Source organism: Pristis pectinata, chromosome 26 (genome assembly GCF_009764475.1).
Source record: "Pristis pectinata isolate sPriPec2 chromosome 26, sPriPec2.1.pri, whole genome shotgun sequence".
Classification (NCBI taxonomy): Eukaryota; Metazoa; Chordata; class Chondrichthyes; order Rhinopristiformes; family Pristidae; genus Pristis; species Pristis pectinata.
This window is the reverse complement of record NC_067430.1, coordinates 10,875,382-10,892,963: the sequence shown is the minus strand read 5'-3', so window position 1 is coordinate 10,892,963 and position 17,582 is coordinate 10,875,382. Positions and strand designations below refer to the sequence as shown.

The 17,582-nt window shown below is 42.2% G+C and overlaps 1 protein-coding gene across 1 annotated transcript; it reads right to left on the bottom strand.

Annotated features, from left to right (window-relative positions):
* Positions 1-1,550: 1,550 nt before the first annotated feature.
* Positions 1,551-10,933, bottom strand: svbp (small vasohibin binding protein). Its single transcript, XM_052039360.1, has 3 exons — positions 10,886-10,933; positions 7,023-7,139; positions 1,551-6,073 (listed from the first exon to the last, which is right to left on the bottom strand). Exons 2-3 carry the CDS (start codon positions 7,134-7,136, stop codon positions 5,987-5,989), a joined length of 201 nt encoding a protein of 66 aa, XP_051895320.1. The 5' UTR covers positions 7,137-7,139; positions 10,886-10,933; the 3' UTR covers positions 1,551-5,986.
* Between the last annotated feature and the right edge of the window lie 6,649 nt (positions 10,934-17,582).

The following is a 17,582-nucleotide window of genomic DNA, read 5'->3' as shown; positions in this document are numbered from 1 at the left end:
ATTCCCTTTCCTCTTGGGATCCATCTGCCCCTCGTCTCTCCCCTCCTATTATCACCTTTGCTCATCAGATTCTGGCACTGGTAGCCTTTGTGTTCCTGTCTCCACCTTCACCCTCCCCTCCAAGCCACCTGGCTTCATTTGTTTTTATTTCCACAACCACCACCCCCTTCCAGCTTCATCAGTCATCCTTCAGCCCTCCTTGGTCTACCTAGTACTTGTTGGCTCATCTCAACCCCTTCCCCTCTATCCTGATGCAGGGTCTCCACCTGAGATGCTGACAATTCCTCCTCTACCCCGCACCACCCTGCTCTCCCCCCTCAGATGCTGATCAACCTGCTGAATTCCTCCAGATTCCCACATCTGTAGTCTTGTTTCCACAAATTAGTTATTGAACAGAAATTCCTTTCACAACTCCAAACAGAAGTACTATAAAAATTGGCTTACCCCATAGGAGACAATGGCCAGGGAAATGAGTACCCATTTCTGGCTACCTTGGTGTTTACGGGAAATTTAATTCAATTTTTGGAAAGACTTTCATTTGTCCTAGCACATTTTTCCAGTGTAAAAAAAACCCCCAAATGATGTCAACTGTAATACAATATGCATCTCCAGCATGGATTTTCAACTTCACTGGACTGAAAATTTATTTATTCACACATCAGTAATCCTTGAAATTGTGGTATTAAAGGTACAACATTCAAACTACATACTTTGTCTTCACTGAGATCGATAAACAACTGTAACCTCACACACACCCTTGCATATCTGGATTGCTTTGCCTGTGAATTTCTGGGTCACAGTCACTATCATCTTCCTACCTTTAGGATCATTCCAGGGTGATCCCTGCCACATCAGTTTGTGTCACTGCTGCATCAGGGAGCTCACCCAAGCTTCACACTAAGAATGAGAAAACTTCATTTGTTCTGAAGGATCCTGGACCTAAAGCTTTAAGTTTTTCTTTCTACAGATTCTGCTTGACCTGCTTTTTCATGTTTTATTTCAGATTCCTAGCATATGCAGTTTATTTGATTTTTCAATGACTTCATCTGCTCTTCCTTCAGCCAACAGAGGCAGGTTGAAGCATTGCAGGCTTCCCTAAAGTACAGGCATTCATAAACTGAACTCAGGTGGTGTTAACCTGGCGGCCCCCAGCCAGCAGACCCTGGCTATAGACCTGGAAGGTTTCTGTGCCCCCTTGCTCAATGAACATCCTCCTGTGGGCATTATTCTTTACTGGGCAGTCCACTTTCCTCTGCCACCCTCAGGAGCACATACCCACCCCACCTATGCAGCATCCATTCATTCAGTAGCAAGGCATCCCTGTACGCTGAAAAGGGACACCACAATACAAGCAGCATTTTAAGAGCTGGCTATCAAAATTGCACCTTGCAAGTTGAAATGCCAGCAGCTGTGAGAACTTGTTACAGATCAATGGAAAATGCTTTGCTGAAAGTGACACTGTCATAAAGGTAAATGTAATGTGTAGCTGTGAACCTCAAGACCTTGATCTTTCTGGGACTTACGCCATACTGTTGTAATGCCACCGGAAATAAAGGAAAGGAATTTCTAGGTTATTAACTCAAATGTGTCGCAGGAACATTCTCAGGCATTTTTTATTTAGTACAGGCCCACTGAACTTTGCATGAAGCTACTGATATAGCAATAAAAGAGTTTATTGATTTACTTCAGCTTTAGGCTAGGTATCCAGCAATGTTATGTGTAAACAGTCACTCCTCTGGTACATGTTAACATTCACAAATACAACAAATGCTACCTTGTTTTGTGCAAAATGAAATCCAAATTTTGCAGGTCTACAGTACCTGTTTAAGAGTCCTACGCAGTATCTCGAATGGATGCAATAATCATGATTTTGCATGGGCTTGGCCAGAGATTTAGAACAGTACAGCACAATACAGGCCCTTCGGCTCACAATGTTTCTTCAACAATTTGTGCTGAAGAAACAGAATGAAAGGAAAATAGAACAGGTTCAGAAAACAAAATCAATTAAATGCACATTTTACAGGGAAACAGACTTACTTAAGTCACAATAGACTCATGTTTCTTTGATGAGGTATGGATGCTCACCTTGACTCGGGTTGTGTCTTTATCTCTGTGAGCCCAGGAACTTGACTCATTGTCATTACAAACTTCAGTACATAATCTAGGTGGACAATGTAATTCAGTACGGAGGGAATACTGCACTGGGGGGGGGGGGTGCTGTCCTTCAAATGTGAAGCTGAATCAAGGCCCTGAATTATTATACTACACTACAACTGGAAGAGCAGGAAAGGAAATCCTCCTCAGTGTCTTGGTCAATACTCATCTATTAACCAACATCACAAAAGACAGATTAACTACTCTATGAAAGTTGACTGCTTGGTTACCTCACAACAGTAAATACACATCAAAACTGGTTCATTGGCAGTAAAGTGTTTTAGATGGCAAAGGACACTACATAAAATATTAGACTTTTAATGTTGAAAATAAAAGCAGAAGACGCTGAAAGGCCAAATGTCATTCACAAGTCAAACAGAAACAGTTTAATATTTCAGGTGGGACCCTTCATATGGCTGAATGAAAAAGGACCCCAATTTTTCCCTGTTTTCCTCCTTTATTATTTTCAGATGTTAACCTTGCTCATTGAAGCATGCAGGCGATAATCCTTTGGGCTCTCGCTCAGCTGTATTTTTTAGCCTTGTGTGTGAAATACACCAGTCTGTGAAGAATTCTGATGCCAGTACATTTCTGTGGAAGTGGTTGAAAAGCTACCTGGAGTGGAAGCCTTGGCTAATTGCTGTGCTTTTGGTGCAATACAGTCCACAACCAGCGGTCAGTCATTTGAGACTGAAATGTCTTCACTCGGACGAATTGTCTATTCCAGTGAGCTGTGGTTGTTCACTGATTGAGATCAACACATTTTTGAGCATTGAAGAAATCAAAATGTGGGAATAGGGCACAATGAAGCTGACATAATTCAGCCATTACCTTATTATATAGCAGATCAGGTTCAAGGTGTGGTATGGGCTAATTTTGATTGTTTCTTAGAATGATTGCAGGAAGAAACCAGCTAATTCAACATTGCCTGAGAACCAGACCTGAGACAACCATGGTCAATCAGGGATAGTCAGACCTTGGCTTGGAGCAAACCACTGTCATCATTTCTGTACCCAACTTTTATGTGCTGCTGAGGACTATCCATACTAGTAGCTTTAAACTCCAGACCAATATTTTTTTGAGCAAAAGTGATGTGTACAAGGCCATCTTGACCCTTTGTAACATAATGGCAAATTTGTCAATGGAACCTAACAAAATGTGAGTTGGTGATTGGATAACACAACAGTAACGTGATCCATACATAGGATCCGCAGATACCAATTTTACAATGTCTTTACATTCCTAAAAGTGTCTGATCATGTCTAAAGTCACCAAAATATTGGCTGAAAGAGTTGATCAGTCTGGAGATGATCTGAAGAAAGGTCATCCACCTGAAATGTTAATTATGTTTCTCACTCCACAGATGCTGTATGACCTCGCATATTTTTAGCATTTTCTGGTTTTATTTGCGTAGAGGTCGTCTACAACACTCTCCATTAATATATAAACCTTATACGTAACCTCAGGAATCATAATAAAATTCAAACAATCAATCCTCACAATTAAAGATAGAGACAGAAGGAGACAAGCTCTGGTTTTGCTCCTTGTGTTAAAGGGCAACACATTTCATCTATCCAGTGCTGACATCAAAGGAAAGGACTTGCATTTATAATACTGTTCCTAAGACTTCTAAAAGCACTTTATACCTAATCAGCTAATGAAGGACTTTAGAACCGTTGGGACTTTAGGGAATAAAGACAGAAGGGAAACTGATTTAAGAGCAGAGGTTAGCGTTTCTTCAGATGATTCCTTTTTCAATGTTTAAAACAAACAGGATGAAATCTGCAACATTCTTAACAAGTGAGACTTAATGTACAAGATGTCAATGAATAATTTGTATCTCCCTCCACCAGGTCAGTTCTAATGATACTCACTGATGAGGGACAGTTTGCTGCATCCTGCCATGGAGTTACCTTGGGTGACAACTGATTTTGCTGTTGACTTCGACAGTGGTGTTCCTCTCCAGGACTGGGTAGCTCTGTCCCAGTAAAATGCTCTGGGATGCAGACTGCTTCTTCCTGCCTGTGACTTCAATGATATGACTCCAGAACACAGCACAAGGCTGGTTTCCTTTGGAGCAAGAGGTTTATACATCAACAACTTTCATAACCTTTTTTCCTGTACTTCAAGCTTACGGCCATTTACAGCAGCACCCACCTTGCTTCACTTGGGTTGTTATCAGTGCTCTCCTTGGGGATCCTGAAATAACACAAGGCACAAACTATACGCATAATTACAACAATAAATAATTAAACATCTAATAACAAATTTATAAATATACATTTTCTTTAAAAAGGTTTGGTTGGAAAGTACTTCCAGTTGAAAAATGAAGACCCATCAAAGTAGTGACCTAACTTGCAAGACTGCTGTGCACCATTTTACAATTCAATTTTGAATACTCCCTTTGCAAAGGATTCAAGAATTTTACAGCTTACATTTTTCCTGATCTATCCAAGAAAATGTCAGATTTTTTTATCCTGGCCTCAATTCTCGTGATGATGAAACTCCGATATTCTGTCTTGGGTAGGTTGATAGTATTTTTATCCATCTCAGTTGCAGATTAACTGATGCATCATCATTCATGGAGACCTGCATGGCATAGATGAAACTCTTGTATTTGAAATAGATCCACATAGAAAAAAAACATTGAAAAAGCAATCAATTTGTTGTACTTAGGACAGCAAGGTTGTTCTAAAGGCTCTTTCAAACTTATCTAAATTGATCCTAGATAACAATGCATTTACAAGCAACTGCACTGGCACTGCAAAGCTGGAGATGGGAGTCTCACTGCCTTACTCTCAGGTCAGGCATCATCTCCAGATTTTTCCAGTTTCTTTGCACTGGGTGAAAAGTGAAGCTTCCTAATTCTTCTGGGTCCAAGAAAGCAAAACAAATTAATTGTGGGATGATGGGATAGCTTGCATGACCAGTACAAAATAAAAGGGTGCAACCGTAAACTTCACAGTCAGGAGTCAGGAAAAGGCAACTTTTCTCCAAAAGGCAAGAGCACATTTGGAACAGACTCCTGGAGAATTCACATGTCAATTTCAAAAGGCAGATGTAACATTAGGACTGCTTGATATTTTTCAGGAGATGTTGAAAACGAATTGTATTACTCATTGGATGGAATCAATAGGAAATGGAGTGAATGGTGAAATGTGGCGTCCATTACAGGATTCCAGGAGCAGCAGATACGATGATTTGCTCCAACTTCCTTACACAAGATCAAACGTAAATACACTGCTTGTGAGAATTCTTCTTCTCCCAGTTCATTAGATGGCAGAGGACCAGCAAAGTAAGAGAAGGTAAGTCAACGTGATTCTGGGTTTCAAATTTAGATTTAAGCAATGGCAGGCAATTCTCAGCACTTCACTCAATTGACTATTCTTCATTTAGCTTGGACAATAAGCACTGGAAGGCTGTCCCAGCATTGGGGGGGTGGGGTGGGGTGGGGTGGGGGGGGGGGGGTCGGGGTGGGTGGAGTGGCATTGTAGTTGAAGCCCTTTCTGGTCTTCAGCTTCTTGGCACATGGATTGCATTCAGGAGGATATATAGGACAGCAATCAGGAGTGACAATTCCAGCTGATTTCTGGCCTGGCCTTACAGTAATAAGAAACATTTTAACTTGAGTGAAACAAGGTAACTCAAAGTGGTCCTATTCTGCTGGCAAGAAGTTGCAATCTGAGGTTGAGGTCTTTTTACATGATGAGGTCTATGTATGGTTAGAGAGCAGGATCACATTATTTGTAATTCATCATCTTTCATATGCATTTAGTGATAAAACAAAGCCGCCTGTTCTGGGTTGTGGAGCATTAGGTAGTCCGTGCTGTCTTTATTCACTCTGTGACTGCATCTGCTTGCAGAAAGCCTCAAACTGTTGTTGTTCCAGTTCTGTCATCACTTTGTTCAAGGCGTAGATCTGTTGGGGGGGGGGGGGGGGGAATATGGAGATAGTACAAAGTTCAGTATTGTACCAATGAAAATATGTAGAATGATGCAAAAAAAAATTATAGTCAGATAAGAACAAAGTCAGAAATCCTGCAATTGTTGAGAATACATAAAATATGGGGATATCATGGAACCAATTCTCCCAACCACATGTCTGCCACACTAGACTTCCCAAATGGAGCTACAGATTGTTGAGGAAACAAATCCTTTGTGGATTTAGATTTAGATATGCAAGCGTTTTCATGCCTTTTTTTAAAATCTGGGAACTAGCACTGGGTAACTGGATGGACTTAAACTCATTTTGCAATAATACCCCTTAAGTCAGTAGACAGGAGAGACCCATCAGTTTGAGCATTGATAACGAGATTGTTTTTTTTAAATGTACATTTCAAGGAGATAAATAGAAATGTAAATTTTAAGACAATTACAATATGGTACACACTTCAGTATATTTAATATTGTTTTCAAATCAACATTTCTGCACTTTTAATCAGCTTCTAAAGCAATACAAAATGACAATGTAATTATGATCCGACTCAGAAGCAACAATGCAATTAAATTCATTGCTCAAAAGTGAATGGGAACAAAGAAACTTTTCATCCTGATATTTAATCTCCTTTTTTATATTCTGTCAAAATAGAACTCCTGTCCACACAGGGAAACCCTTCAGTAATTACTAACTGGGAAGACAGCTCTCTCCTGGCCAGAATGATGCAAGCAGAGCAGCGTAAACCATGTACTCTGTAGCTACCAGCTGTAGACCAAGATTACAGGGCAAAAACTGCTGTACAAATATTTCAACCTTGGGTACATGCAGTGAACATAAAGTACTTGAAATCTACTCTTGTGGGGGTATGACCAGATCTACTTCTGTTGGCCTCTGGCTTTGTGGAACAGTACATCATCCTTGTGTCCTATACCTCAGCTCGCTGTCTCTGTTTGAGTTCTTGTAGCGCAGATTTCTGTTTGGCTTTGTCGCCGCGGTAGGCTGGCTCTTTTGGCTTTGGTTTCTCCTTACGACAGGATGATTCCATCTCCTGTAAAAGATACATTTTGATGGTGAAGATAGACTTGATCTTTTATAAAGCAGTTTTAATTAGACTTATCAATGATAACTTACATTTACTGTAGGTTCAAAAATGAAATGAAATGTTTGAAGCCTAAGTGGACTGCAGTCCATTGTAAAATGCCAAAATTATCTCTTGACAGCAATGCCATCCCACAGGGATACAATTTTATGGTCAGCTGTCAAGCTGTGAGAATAGCACACAGCCAGGGTTGCTGTGTGAATTGGCAGCCAACAAATGTTTACAAGCTAGTTAATTGCTGGCATTGCCCTGAAGTTCATTAGTGATTTCAATGAATGGCGATGAAGAGTGAAAACAGAATGTGCTTTCAGTGACTTCTTAACCTCTAAGGAAGCAAATGTCAGTGGGAGACTGTTGAGCATAATATCACAATGCTAAGGGAAAGGAAGCAGGCAATGTCAAAACAAATATATCCAATTGGAGAAGAGTCAATTTCAATGGGATGAGAACATATCTGACCCAGAAAAATTGAAAATCAAAGCTTGTTAGGCAAAAGGTAATTGACCAATGAGAGGCCATTAAAGTTGAGAAATTTCAGCCACGATCAAGGTACTTTTTCCATAAGGAAGGGCAGGATGACCAAAATAATAGAGCTTAAAATAGAAGAGATGCTGATCAGAGACTAAAAAGGATATTTATGCATGGAGGCAGAGAACATGATATTAAGTGAGTACTTTACATTGGTCTTCACTGAGGAAAAAGATGTGCTGGAGTCTCAGCAATGCAAGATGTAATTGAAATTCTGGACAGGCTATGGATTGATAATGAGGAGGTATCAGAAAGAATAAATGCACTTTCAGCAGATTAATCACCTGATTCAGATGGGATTTATCCTGGGTTGCTAAGGGAAGCAAGGGAGGAAACTGAGAAAGTCTTGGCTCTTCCAAAAACCTAAAGATTCAGGTGTTTATGCTTAAGGACTGGAAAATTGTATGTTACAACATTGATCAAAATAAAAAGGGTGTATGGATAAACCCAGTAATTATTCACTAATGAGTTTGAACTTTTCCCATCACCATAGTTAAAAGACAATTGACAACTCATTGCAACATAGGAGCCACCATTCAACTCATTTAGTTTATACTGGTTTGCCGTAGAGCAGCCCTATCATTCCCATACACCCTGCTCATACTCCCCTGCAGCTCTGTGACTTATTCACTCTCACAGGCCCATCAACTTCCCCCTTTTTTGATTCCATTGTTATCTGACCTACAGTACGGGCATTTACAATAGAAAATTAATCTATTCAAGAAACTGAAACACCTTGAGGAAACCTATGTTGTCACAGGGAGAGTGTGCAAGCTCCACACAGATAGGGCCAGAATTACAGAAAAAATTACTATTCACAACTAACATAAATACGTACAAGTGTTTTTTATACACTGCTTCATTTTTCTTTTAAAAAAAACAATAACTGATTTAAAATATTTACAGAATACCATTGGGAATTTCACTTCAGGAACATTATCAGTTTCAGAGTCTTCTTTACTACTCCCGGTTACAGGGACAATTAATGGAGGAATTGGATTATTCTCTGATTCAGCATGTACTTGATGGGCCAAATGCCCTCAGTTAATATCATACAGAAAAATAAGAAATGTTGCAAGTTTAAGTTTGACCCACTTTCTATAACCTGGTTCTTCAGCACCTCCTTTACTGCACAAACTGATCTATCTGCTTCCATGTTTGATGCTGGATGATACAGAAAATGAAAAAGTGTTTTATTTCATTGCTCTTCAACCTGAAATGATTTATACTGTGGACTGTTACCTTATATGACTTCTTCTGGAAGAACAAGTGTGGCAGAAATAGATCTTGGTTCTCCTACAGTGTTTTGTGTGGTGATGCATTACACTAAGTGCTTTCTAACCACTTCAAATGGCTGTCAATGAATGCTATAAAGCTGCCATACCCTTTCACAATAAACTATATGGATGCTTTGGAATGGGTTTGTGGTTCACTGGCACATGTGGAGCAGTGCTTTAGGAGGCTGTGTACTACAATCCTGATGTACTATAATCTACTGGCCATGTCTTCTATGTTGATAGACGAGCCCTCCAGCCAATACTTTTATATTTACTGTACTTGAGAGCTTGATGGGAGTTCTTTCAATAATCTTGCTTTTCAATTTCTTTGGTATCAATACCCTGTATTCCCACATTATGCATCTTTTGTTGGAAGAATCAGTCTATCCACTTAATGTATCTTCATACACTTACTTTTTATATAGTTCCAGCTACTCCACTGATGCGACAAGCAAATCATCTTCTACTGCCTGTAGATTATAATGTTCACTTTCCATGTTCATTGTGACATCTTTCCAAGATAATCACAACAGGGCAATGTCTTGCCTGGATGTCATAGTTGTTTTGTATTCTTGATGCTATCATCACAAGAACAGCAGATTTGAATTGCAGACTGGCTTTAAGAGGTTGTGTTCTACAATCCCGAAGTATCGTACATCCACTGGCTTGATCGATTATATCTTTGTTGATAGGCAATTCCTCCAGCCGTGACCTTCATATTTACTGTACTCGAATGCTTGATAGAATTCTTCCATAATCTTACTTTGTAATTTCTTTGGTATCAACAATAATAGTATGTGATCAGTAACCAGTGTGAATGCTCTTCCCAGAAAGGGTTGAGGAAACCTCAATTTCAGGTGTGATCACCAATCTAAGTATAGATTTTTTCCTATCTTTTGGTCAGTGTGTGTGATCCTTGAATATTAGAGTTCTCATGGCCATTGCCCAAGAAAAAGTTAATCACTGCCCCAATTCTGTAATTATAGGAAATGTAAATGAGTTTCAGTGCACTGCTGATGTTGTGATGCATCAAAAAGGACTCACTGCTCAGACTTTGTACATATCACATGCCTTTAGGTGATCTTTTTCCCATCACCCCCCCCCCCCCCGGCTCAAGTATGCACCCCAGACTTGCTGTAATTAATCATGAACTTCACAGGCTTAACCCACTAACACACTCATATGGTCACTCATCACCCTCAATGCCTTTGTCAATTTTATTATCTGTGATGTTCTCATCAGTATAAAGTACGCGCACTGAGTTCTTAACCTCTAAATAACTCCAGTGCAGAATGTACAGTCTTCCACACTGGAAACATAAGGGGCTCAAGCAAGGTGAGTGTGGTTTGATCAGAGACTCTCCACAGTCTCTGGAATTTTACTGACAAATTGTCGAAGCCAGGAGATCGGTTACTTACATGACACAATCCTTAGAGAGGACAACACTTAAGCAACGCATTTATTGTTCACAGCCAAAATTGAAACACGAGAGCAGGGAGAGGCCGAGAGCCTGCCCCACCATTCAATAAGATCATGGCTGATCCTCCATCTCTGCACCGGTTTCCTGCCCCATCTTCAGAAATCCCTCGCTCGGTTTCACATGCACTTGAGCGCCGAGTCTCCACAGCCCCCCGCGGGGTGGGGGATCCCCTCGGCTGATGGTCCCTCTCGCTAAGGGCCGAGGGCGGTGACTGGAGCTGGAGCTGCCCCCGCCCGACCAGCCAGGCTCGCCCGGCTCCTGCACTCACACACCGGCTGAAGCCGCAGTGGCCGCCCAGTAAACCCGCCCTATTAACCGCTGGCTGAGCTGCACCACCGGTACAAGGCACTGCTCTTGCTCCCTCCCTCACTACTTCCCTCCCTCCCTCACTACTTCCCTCCTTGACTCACCACAGGCCGAGGTCTCCGCACCGAGTGATCCGCCCGCCGGAACCAATTCCCGGGTGGACCCACCGGCTGGTCCGTCCCTCAAAGCGCTCCGGCTCGTTTCCATGGAGACGGCGCCGCATTTTTTTTTGGGGGGGGGTGGTTTCGTCCCTCCCTCCCTGCCGGGGCTTCTGGTCAAAGGAAGCGGCGGGTGACCAGGGAAGGGAAGGACGATGGTTTAAAGCAACGCGGGGAATGGAAACGAGAGCCAAGGTTGTGGAGGTGGCAAACCGGCGCCAGGTAAATGTAGATCTGAGGTGGTATTGTCCAGGTAGTTGCCCCACACCCCTCTACACCTACAACCCCTCCCCCCACACCCCATTCCCCTCCCTTCCCTTCCCCAACACCCCCCACCCTTCTGCGCCCCCCACCCCTCTGTGCTCCCCCCCACCCCTCTGTGATCCCCCACACCCCATTCCCCTCCCTTCCCTTCCCCAACACCCCCCACCCCTCTGTGATCCCCCCCACCCCTCTGTGATCCCCCCACCCCTCTGTGCTCCCCCCACCCCTCTGTGCTCCCTCCACCCCTCTGTGATCCCCCCACCCTTCTGCTCCCCCCCACCCCTCTGTGATCCCCCACACCCCATTCCCCTCCCTTCCCTTCCCCAACACCCCCACCCCTCTGTGCTCCCCCCACCCTTCTGTGATCCCCCCACCCTTCTGCTCCCCCCCACCCCTCTGTGATCCCCCACACCCCATTCCCCTCCCTTCCCTTCCCCAACACCCCCCACCCCTCTGTGATCCCCCACCCCTCTGTGATCCCCCACACCCCAATCCCCTCCCTTCCCCAACACCCCCACCCCTCTGCGCTCCCCCCCACCCCTCTGTGCTCCCCACGCTTCTCCACTCCCCCCACCCCTCACTCCTTCCTCCCTTTTCACCCTTCCACCCTGTCCCCTCCACTGTCCCCTCACCAACCCCTCTCCACCTACTTAGCTCTATCCCTCTTCCACCTCATCTCCCTCCCCGCCCGCCCCCCACTCCACCACCCCATCTCCATCCTACCAACCCCTTTCCACCCCTTCCTTAGAGGAGCCACTTTACATTGGAACACTCAGAATGCCCCTTCATTAGCCCAGGGGTCTGATGGATTGCCTGTGATCATCCTTACAGGCTGAGGATTGGAGGTGGTGTCAGTTTAACGTATGTGAATTAAACCCTTCATCCTTTAACTCATGTTAACCTGGCACTGCTTCCAATCCTCAGCTTGTGAGGACAATCCCAAAATTAAATATTCTCAAAATTCCCAAGAGTTAAAGGGTGAAGGGTTTAATTCACATTTGGGAGCTGTGGTAATGTTAATCAAAATGTCCATTTGGTTATATTAAGGTTTGGTTGAACTTTGAGGGTTTTATTTTGGTGGGGAAATAAATAAGTAAACTAAATTGCAGTTGCCACTCTGCATCTTCTGATAACATTGCCAGTCTTAAAAGTACGTATTTTCTTCCATTACTTCTGAAAATTAGCTCCTTGCCTGCAGGAAGTTTGTTGGAGGTGGGGTGAGAAAGATTGAGGAATGTGTTGAGGCAATGATGGAGCTTAGTATGACAGCACTTTTCAAAGAGTGGTTATGTAACTGTTGCTTAATATTGCCTACATGCACTTATGGAGCAAATTTCAGATGGCAGTGAATATCTGTTGGCAACTGTATGATGGAGTCAAAGATTTTAATGAGGTTACAGTAGTGGTTGGTGCTTCTCCCTCCATTTTTCTTGGTGTTGTCACGTAATGACGATCATGTCCACTGCTCCTCTTTGGATACTGTGGAGGTGATTGAGAGGAATCTGGGGATAACTTTTCCTGTGGCAAACAGCAGGGAGACCCCTTTGTGGTTACTACTGTTATATTTGTCTCCTTTTGTGAAGATGTGTGTGTATGTTGTAATTTGTGGTGTGTTGTATAAAGTATGCTTGAGTTGCATATTGCTAATGTTGATTAGACTATTCTGACAGTTGGTACAAACAGATTCTAAGCAAGGCTGGTTGTAAAGGCAGCAACTATTGAAATATGGTAAGATAATAAAAGTTGCATCAAAATCTTTCATATTTTTGAGTACTTCAATTTCTAAAATTATCTAGGGCAGGGTGCCCTTCAATAAAACGTGGTAAAACGATACTATTATCATGCGTATCCAAGCCAGATTGCTTCAGAATTTTCCAAATGAATTGAATTTTCCACCTTTGGGTAACTAACACCCATGGTGTTCTCCTCCCACACACACTCACCTGTCCACCGAGTTTTCTTCTCACTTTGGTCACCTTCCCCTGCTTTCCCCCATCTGCTCATTGTCCTTTTTTCCCATCTAGTTTCACCTATCACCTCCCAAATTGTATCCCCACACCCATGCCCCTGTACTGCTACATACTGGCTATCTTTCTTCTTCCCTCTCAGTCCTGATGTAGGGTCCCAATCTAACATGTCAACTTGCATCTTGTACCTCCACAGATGCTGCTTGACCTACTGAGTTGTTCCAGAGTTCTGTTTTTTGCTTCAGTTCATCCTCCATTCACCCAGTGATTACAGATAGGGCCATGATATTTAATGGTCTCCTGACCACTATGTTTTATTATTGCCTCATTTTTACATATTGTCTGTATTTTGCCATTTCTGCCGTCCACCTTTCTGCTTGCTCCTTTCTCATGATGTTGCACTAGATTAAAACCTGTCCTTCGAATACCTTCCAACTTTTGCTGAAAGCTCATGAACCTGGAACGAAACTTTGTCCCATTTGGCATAGATACTGTGTATATTTGTCAGCCTGAAATAAAGATGGAATATGCCACAACATTTGCGTAACAGTAAAATTCTGATAATCTGGCAGCCTTGGGAATTTGCTGGATGAGCAGATTTTCCAGATGATTGGATGTTATTCCCTGATAATGCATCAACATGCTTTTATTCAATTTATTTTATGTCACACACAGTAGTTTAATATATTTTTCAGTGAATCCAGTGAGCTCAAAGGGAGAGGGAAATGTACAAGCACCCTAGACCCTGTCTCCAGCCACAAACTCGCACACATTCATGATGCCTGGTGTTCTAGGCTCTGGCCACACACCCCGCTTGTGTTCTGGACCAATGAGTGAGCCAGTTGCCAGACCATCTGGATTTCTGAAAAATTAGATGTCGGATTATTAGAGGTTTGCTGTATTTGGCTTTGTTAATTGTGTATTTACTGGGAAGGTGCAAGAGTTGGCTGCATTATCTACCCACTCCAATGAACTAGGAATGAAATTTTTCCTGTTGGTACAATTTAACATTTGAAGAACGTTTTGCACAGTAGAATTTCATTTCCTTGGCATTTGTTTTTGCTGCAGTTCTCTTTGCTACCAGCATATGGCAGTGTTGTACCACAAACTTGATGATAAAAAAAATCTGACACTGTTATGGGCCCCACCCATACACAGATTTAAAAAAGGAAAAAAAACAGTACTTGCCTACTCTGACTTAATACATAGCACAACTAGGGTTAAAAATTCCTTAAGAAACCAGTGTAATCCCAGCTGTTTTTTTTTGGGGGGGGGGGTCATTTCCAGTGCAGCAGACGTGTATGGGGCAATTGGGTACAAATACCGCTACTGGCATATCTGTGGTATCTGCTTGCACCCAAGAAGTCAAAATATCTGTTGTCAGCCTATTTCTTCCAGCAACAATTTTCAATGTTTCAGTTCTGCATTTGGGACTGCAGCCAGCTCCTTGGGCTGGATCAGACAAATGGGGCCACTGTCATCTATTTGCAGGCCAGTGTGTCTAAACTCATTTTCTAGAGATATGCAGCCTCTGTTTAGTGCCAGGCTAGAGTGAACTCCAGACGAAGAATTCCTGATTTATGCATCTACCTTGTAAAAGGGCAAACGCTTGGTTGTAGTGATTCCCAGGACCTTTGTCAGTGTCCTGTTGGAGTAAAGGTTAGTCTAGGAAAATCTCACACCTATTTGAACTACATTTCTGTAAATCTTTTGAGTAAAAGAAGTGACTTTTTGTGTGACTATCCAAGATCTAAAGCCAGATGGTAATAATCTGTTTATAAACAAATGGGATTGCTTACTTGGTTCTGGACTGGGGAAGGCACGGTAGTGCAGCAGTTAGCGTAACGCTATTACAGTGCCAGCGACCCGGGTTCAATTCCGGCTGCTGTCTGTAAAGAGTTTGCACGTTCTCCCCGTGTCTGCGTGGGTTTCCTCCGGGTGCTCCGGTTTCCTCCCACATTCCAAAGACGTACGGGTTAGGAAGTTGTGGGCATACTATGTTGGCACCGGAAGCGTGGCGACACTTGCGGGCTGCCCCCAGAACACTCTACGCAAAAGGTGCATTTCACTGTGTGTTTTGATGTACATGTGACTAATAAAGATATCTTATCATTTCAAGAAACTCTAGAATTGTCACCACTCATAGAAAGATCATATTTACAATGGTTCTCAAGAGAAACATCTACAAATGAGCCCTGTTGTGTGGAGTTATTATATTAAAAGTGCTACTTAAATGTCAGTTGTGATAACATCTCCTTAGTTTCTACTATGACAATAAGTAGTCTCTTGCTTGCAGTTGTCACTGCTTCCACATCCCAGTAATGGTACTCTTGTCTTCCCCCCCCCCAAACCTAACCAGGACCATACACTTGTGTGGTATGTGCCGGTGTGAGTGAATAAAGCTGGAATGCACCTGCAGCTGGATGAGATCCAAAATATGTTAGTTCTACTGTATCCATACTCATCTAAGATGGCAAGAGTAAACAGAAGAATGTTGATAACCCAACAAATTGCAGTTTGCTGCACAATCTTCAGGCACCAGATACAAAACAATCTTTATCTCCACATACTTTGGGCTGATGGCAGTCAATGCGGTGTGCTATTTAAATATACACAATTGTTTTAATATCTCAACTGAAGATAGACAGCAGGCTCATGAGAATCAGAAAAGACAGGTTAACAATTTGGGTCTTGATTCTTTGTCAGAACTGCAAGTTGAAAATTAACAAACTTGTTTAGGGCTATTTCAGGCCTGAAGTACTTGCAGTTTTCCTTTTTAATGCTGTGTGATATGTACTGTACTACGTCTCAACAAGCATTGAGTAACCTTGTTTTAAGAAGGAAACGTTTTAAACCCCTGTAGTTTTGTCCAAACCAAATGGAAATAGGTTGAATCTGCTTTTGATTCTACTGCAAATTTATTAGTTTTGTAAGTAGAATGAAATTTTACAACAAATGTCACAAATTTCTACATTTACCACATGCTGTCTAAACATTACAATGAAAATGCCGGTTTCGCTTAAGTCTTAAAGTATCCCCAATAGCTGCTATAAAATACAATTAAATCTAAGAACCTCTCATAGTTTACATTACCATCAAAGCCCATTGGTTTGATTCCTAGCCAATATCTTTTTGCCAACATTCACATTCTTTACAGATATTATTCATTGTATTCCACAACCTAAACTTCCTGTTAATTCATTCACACCTTGTTTTAGGACTATTTTGGAAATTTGGAAAAAAAATCATAACATTGACACGGGAATTCACAAGCATAATGAGTTGTAATTTGGTACTGGTGGGATGCTTGGTTATTCTGGCTGATGAAATATGGAAAATGTCCCAACCAAACATAGTTTCCCCAATGGTCTAGTGGGCGTAGCGCTGTGTGGTGTGCTACTAGGCTGTACAGACCGGCAATAGTTTATAGCTGTGATGTGTTCGCAAGTCTAAGACAAGGTACTACAAATGCCCTCAGTTCCATTTGTCTGGGGGGAGCAGATTGTTCCTGTTCCAGATCACAGAGTAATTGGTGGAGTGGGAGGTCCTTGCACAGTTCTGGATTTAAACATTGGTTTGTTGAATGAAGTACCAGAGAACAGCTCACACTGGTGGAACATTAGCAGCAACTTAGGGTTACAGAACATTTAACAAGAAAAAATGCCCCATATTGGTTCACAAACATCCAGAAATCACCCAGATTTGTGGGAGAAAATCTAAGGGAGAATGTAATGCTAAGAAGGCATTGCTTGGACACCAAGCGATCTGTTAATGGTGGTGATGGATCCCTGATCATGTTCAATACCCCACCTATTTGCCCCACAAATCCCTGCTTCTGAAAGCGTCAAAACAGCAGTAGTAAAACTCCTCGGGAACCAAATAGCCATCCCTCTAATGTCAGCTAAGCCAGGAGATGGCTCCTCTACTGACCACATCCATAGACATTCACTTTATAGGGGACATTCATTTCCAAAAGATTTGGAATTCTGGCCCTCTTTTTTTTATCTACTTCTTGCAGACCTGGGGTGCTTATTTCAATGGATTACCTCCTTCCCCACAATGAAATCAGTTAACTCCATACATAATGGGGACAACACTGTGGACAGTCAAGGCTTGTATGTCTTATTACTACTTTAGACAGTGCTTTACCCACTAGGCTGTGTAAGTTTGATTTACAGTTTGTTTATGCAATACCATTCAGTTCTGCATCACCTTGTCAGTTTTGTGTCTAGCTGACTGGAGACTGTAGCAGAATACCTAACCTCCATGCAGATCCTGACATGCTGCATTATTCGTGAGTATCACTTGTCAACAAGTACTTGTAGTAAATAGCCGCTGAAAGCTGTTAATTCTACAAATTGTAAAATTGCTGAAATTCTTTCACCCACCTGGAAATCCAGAGTGTTCAGCAC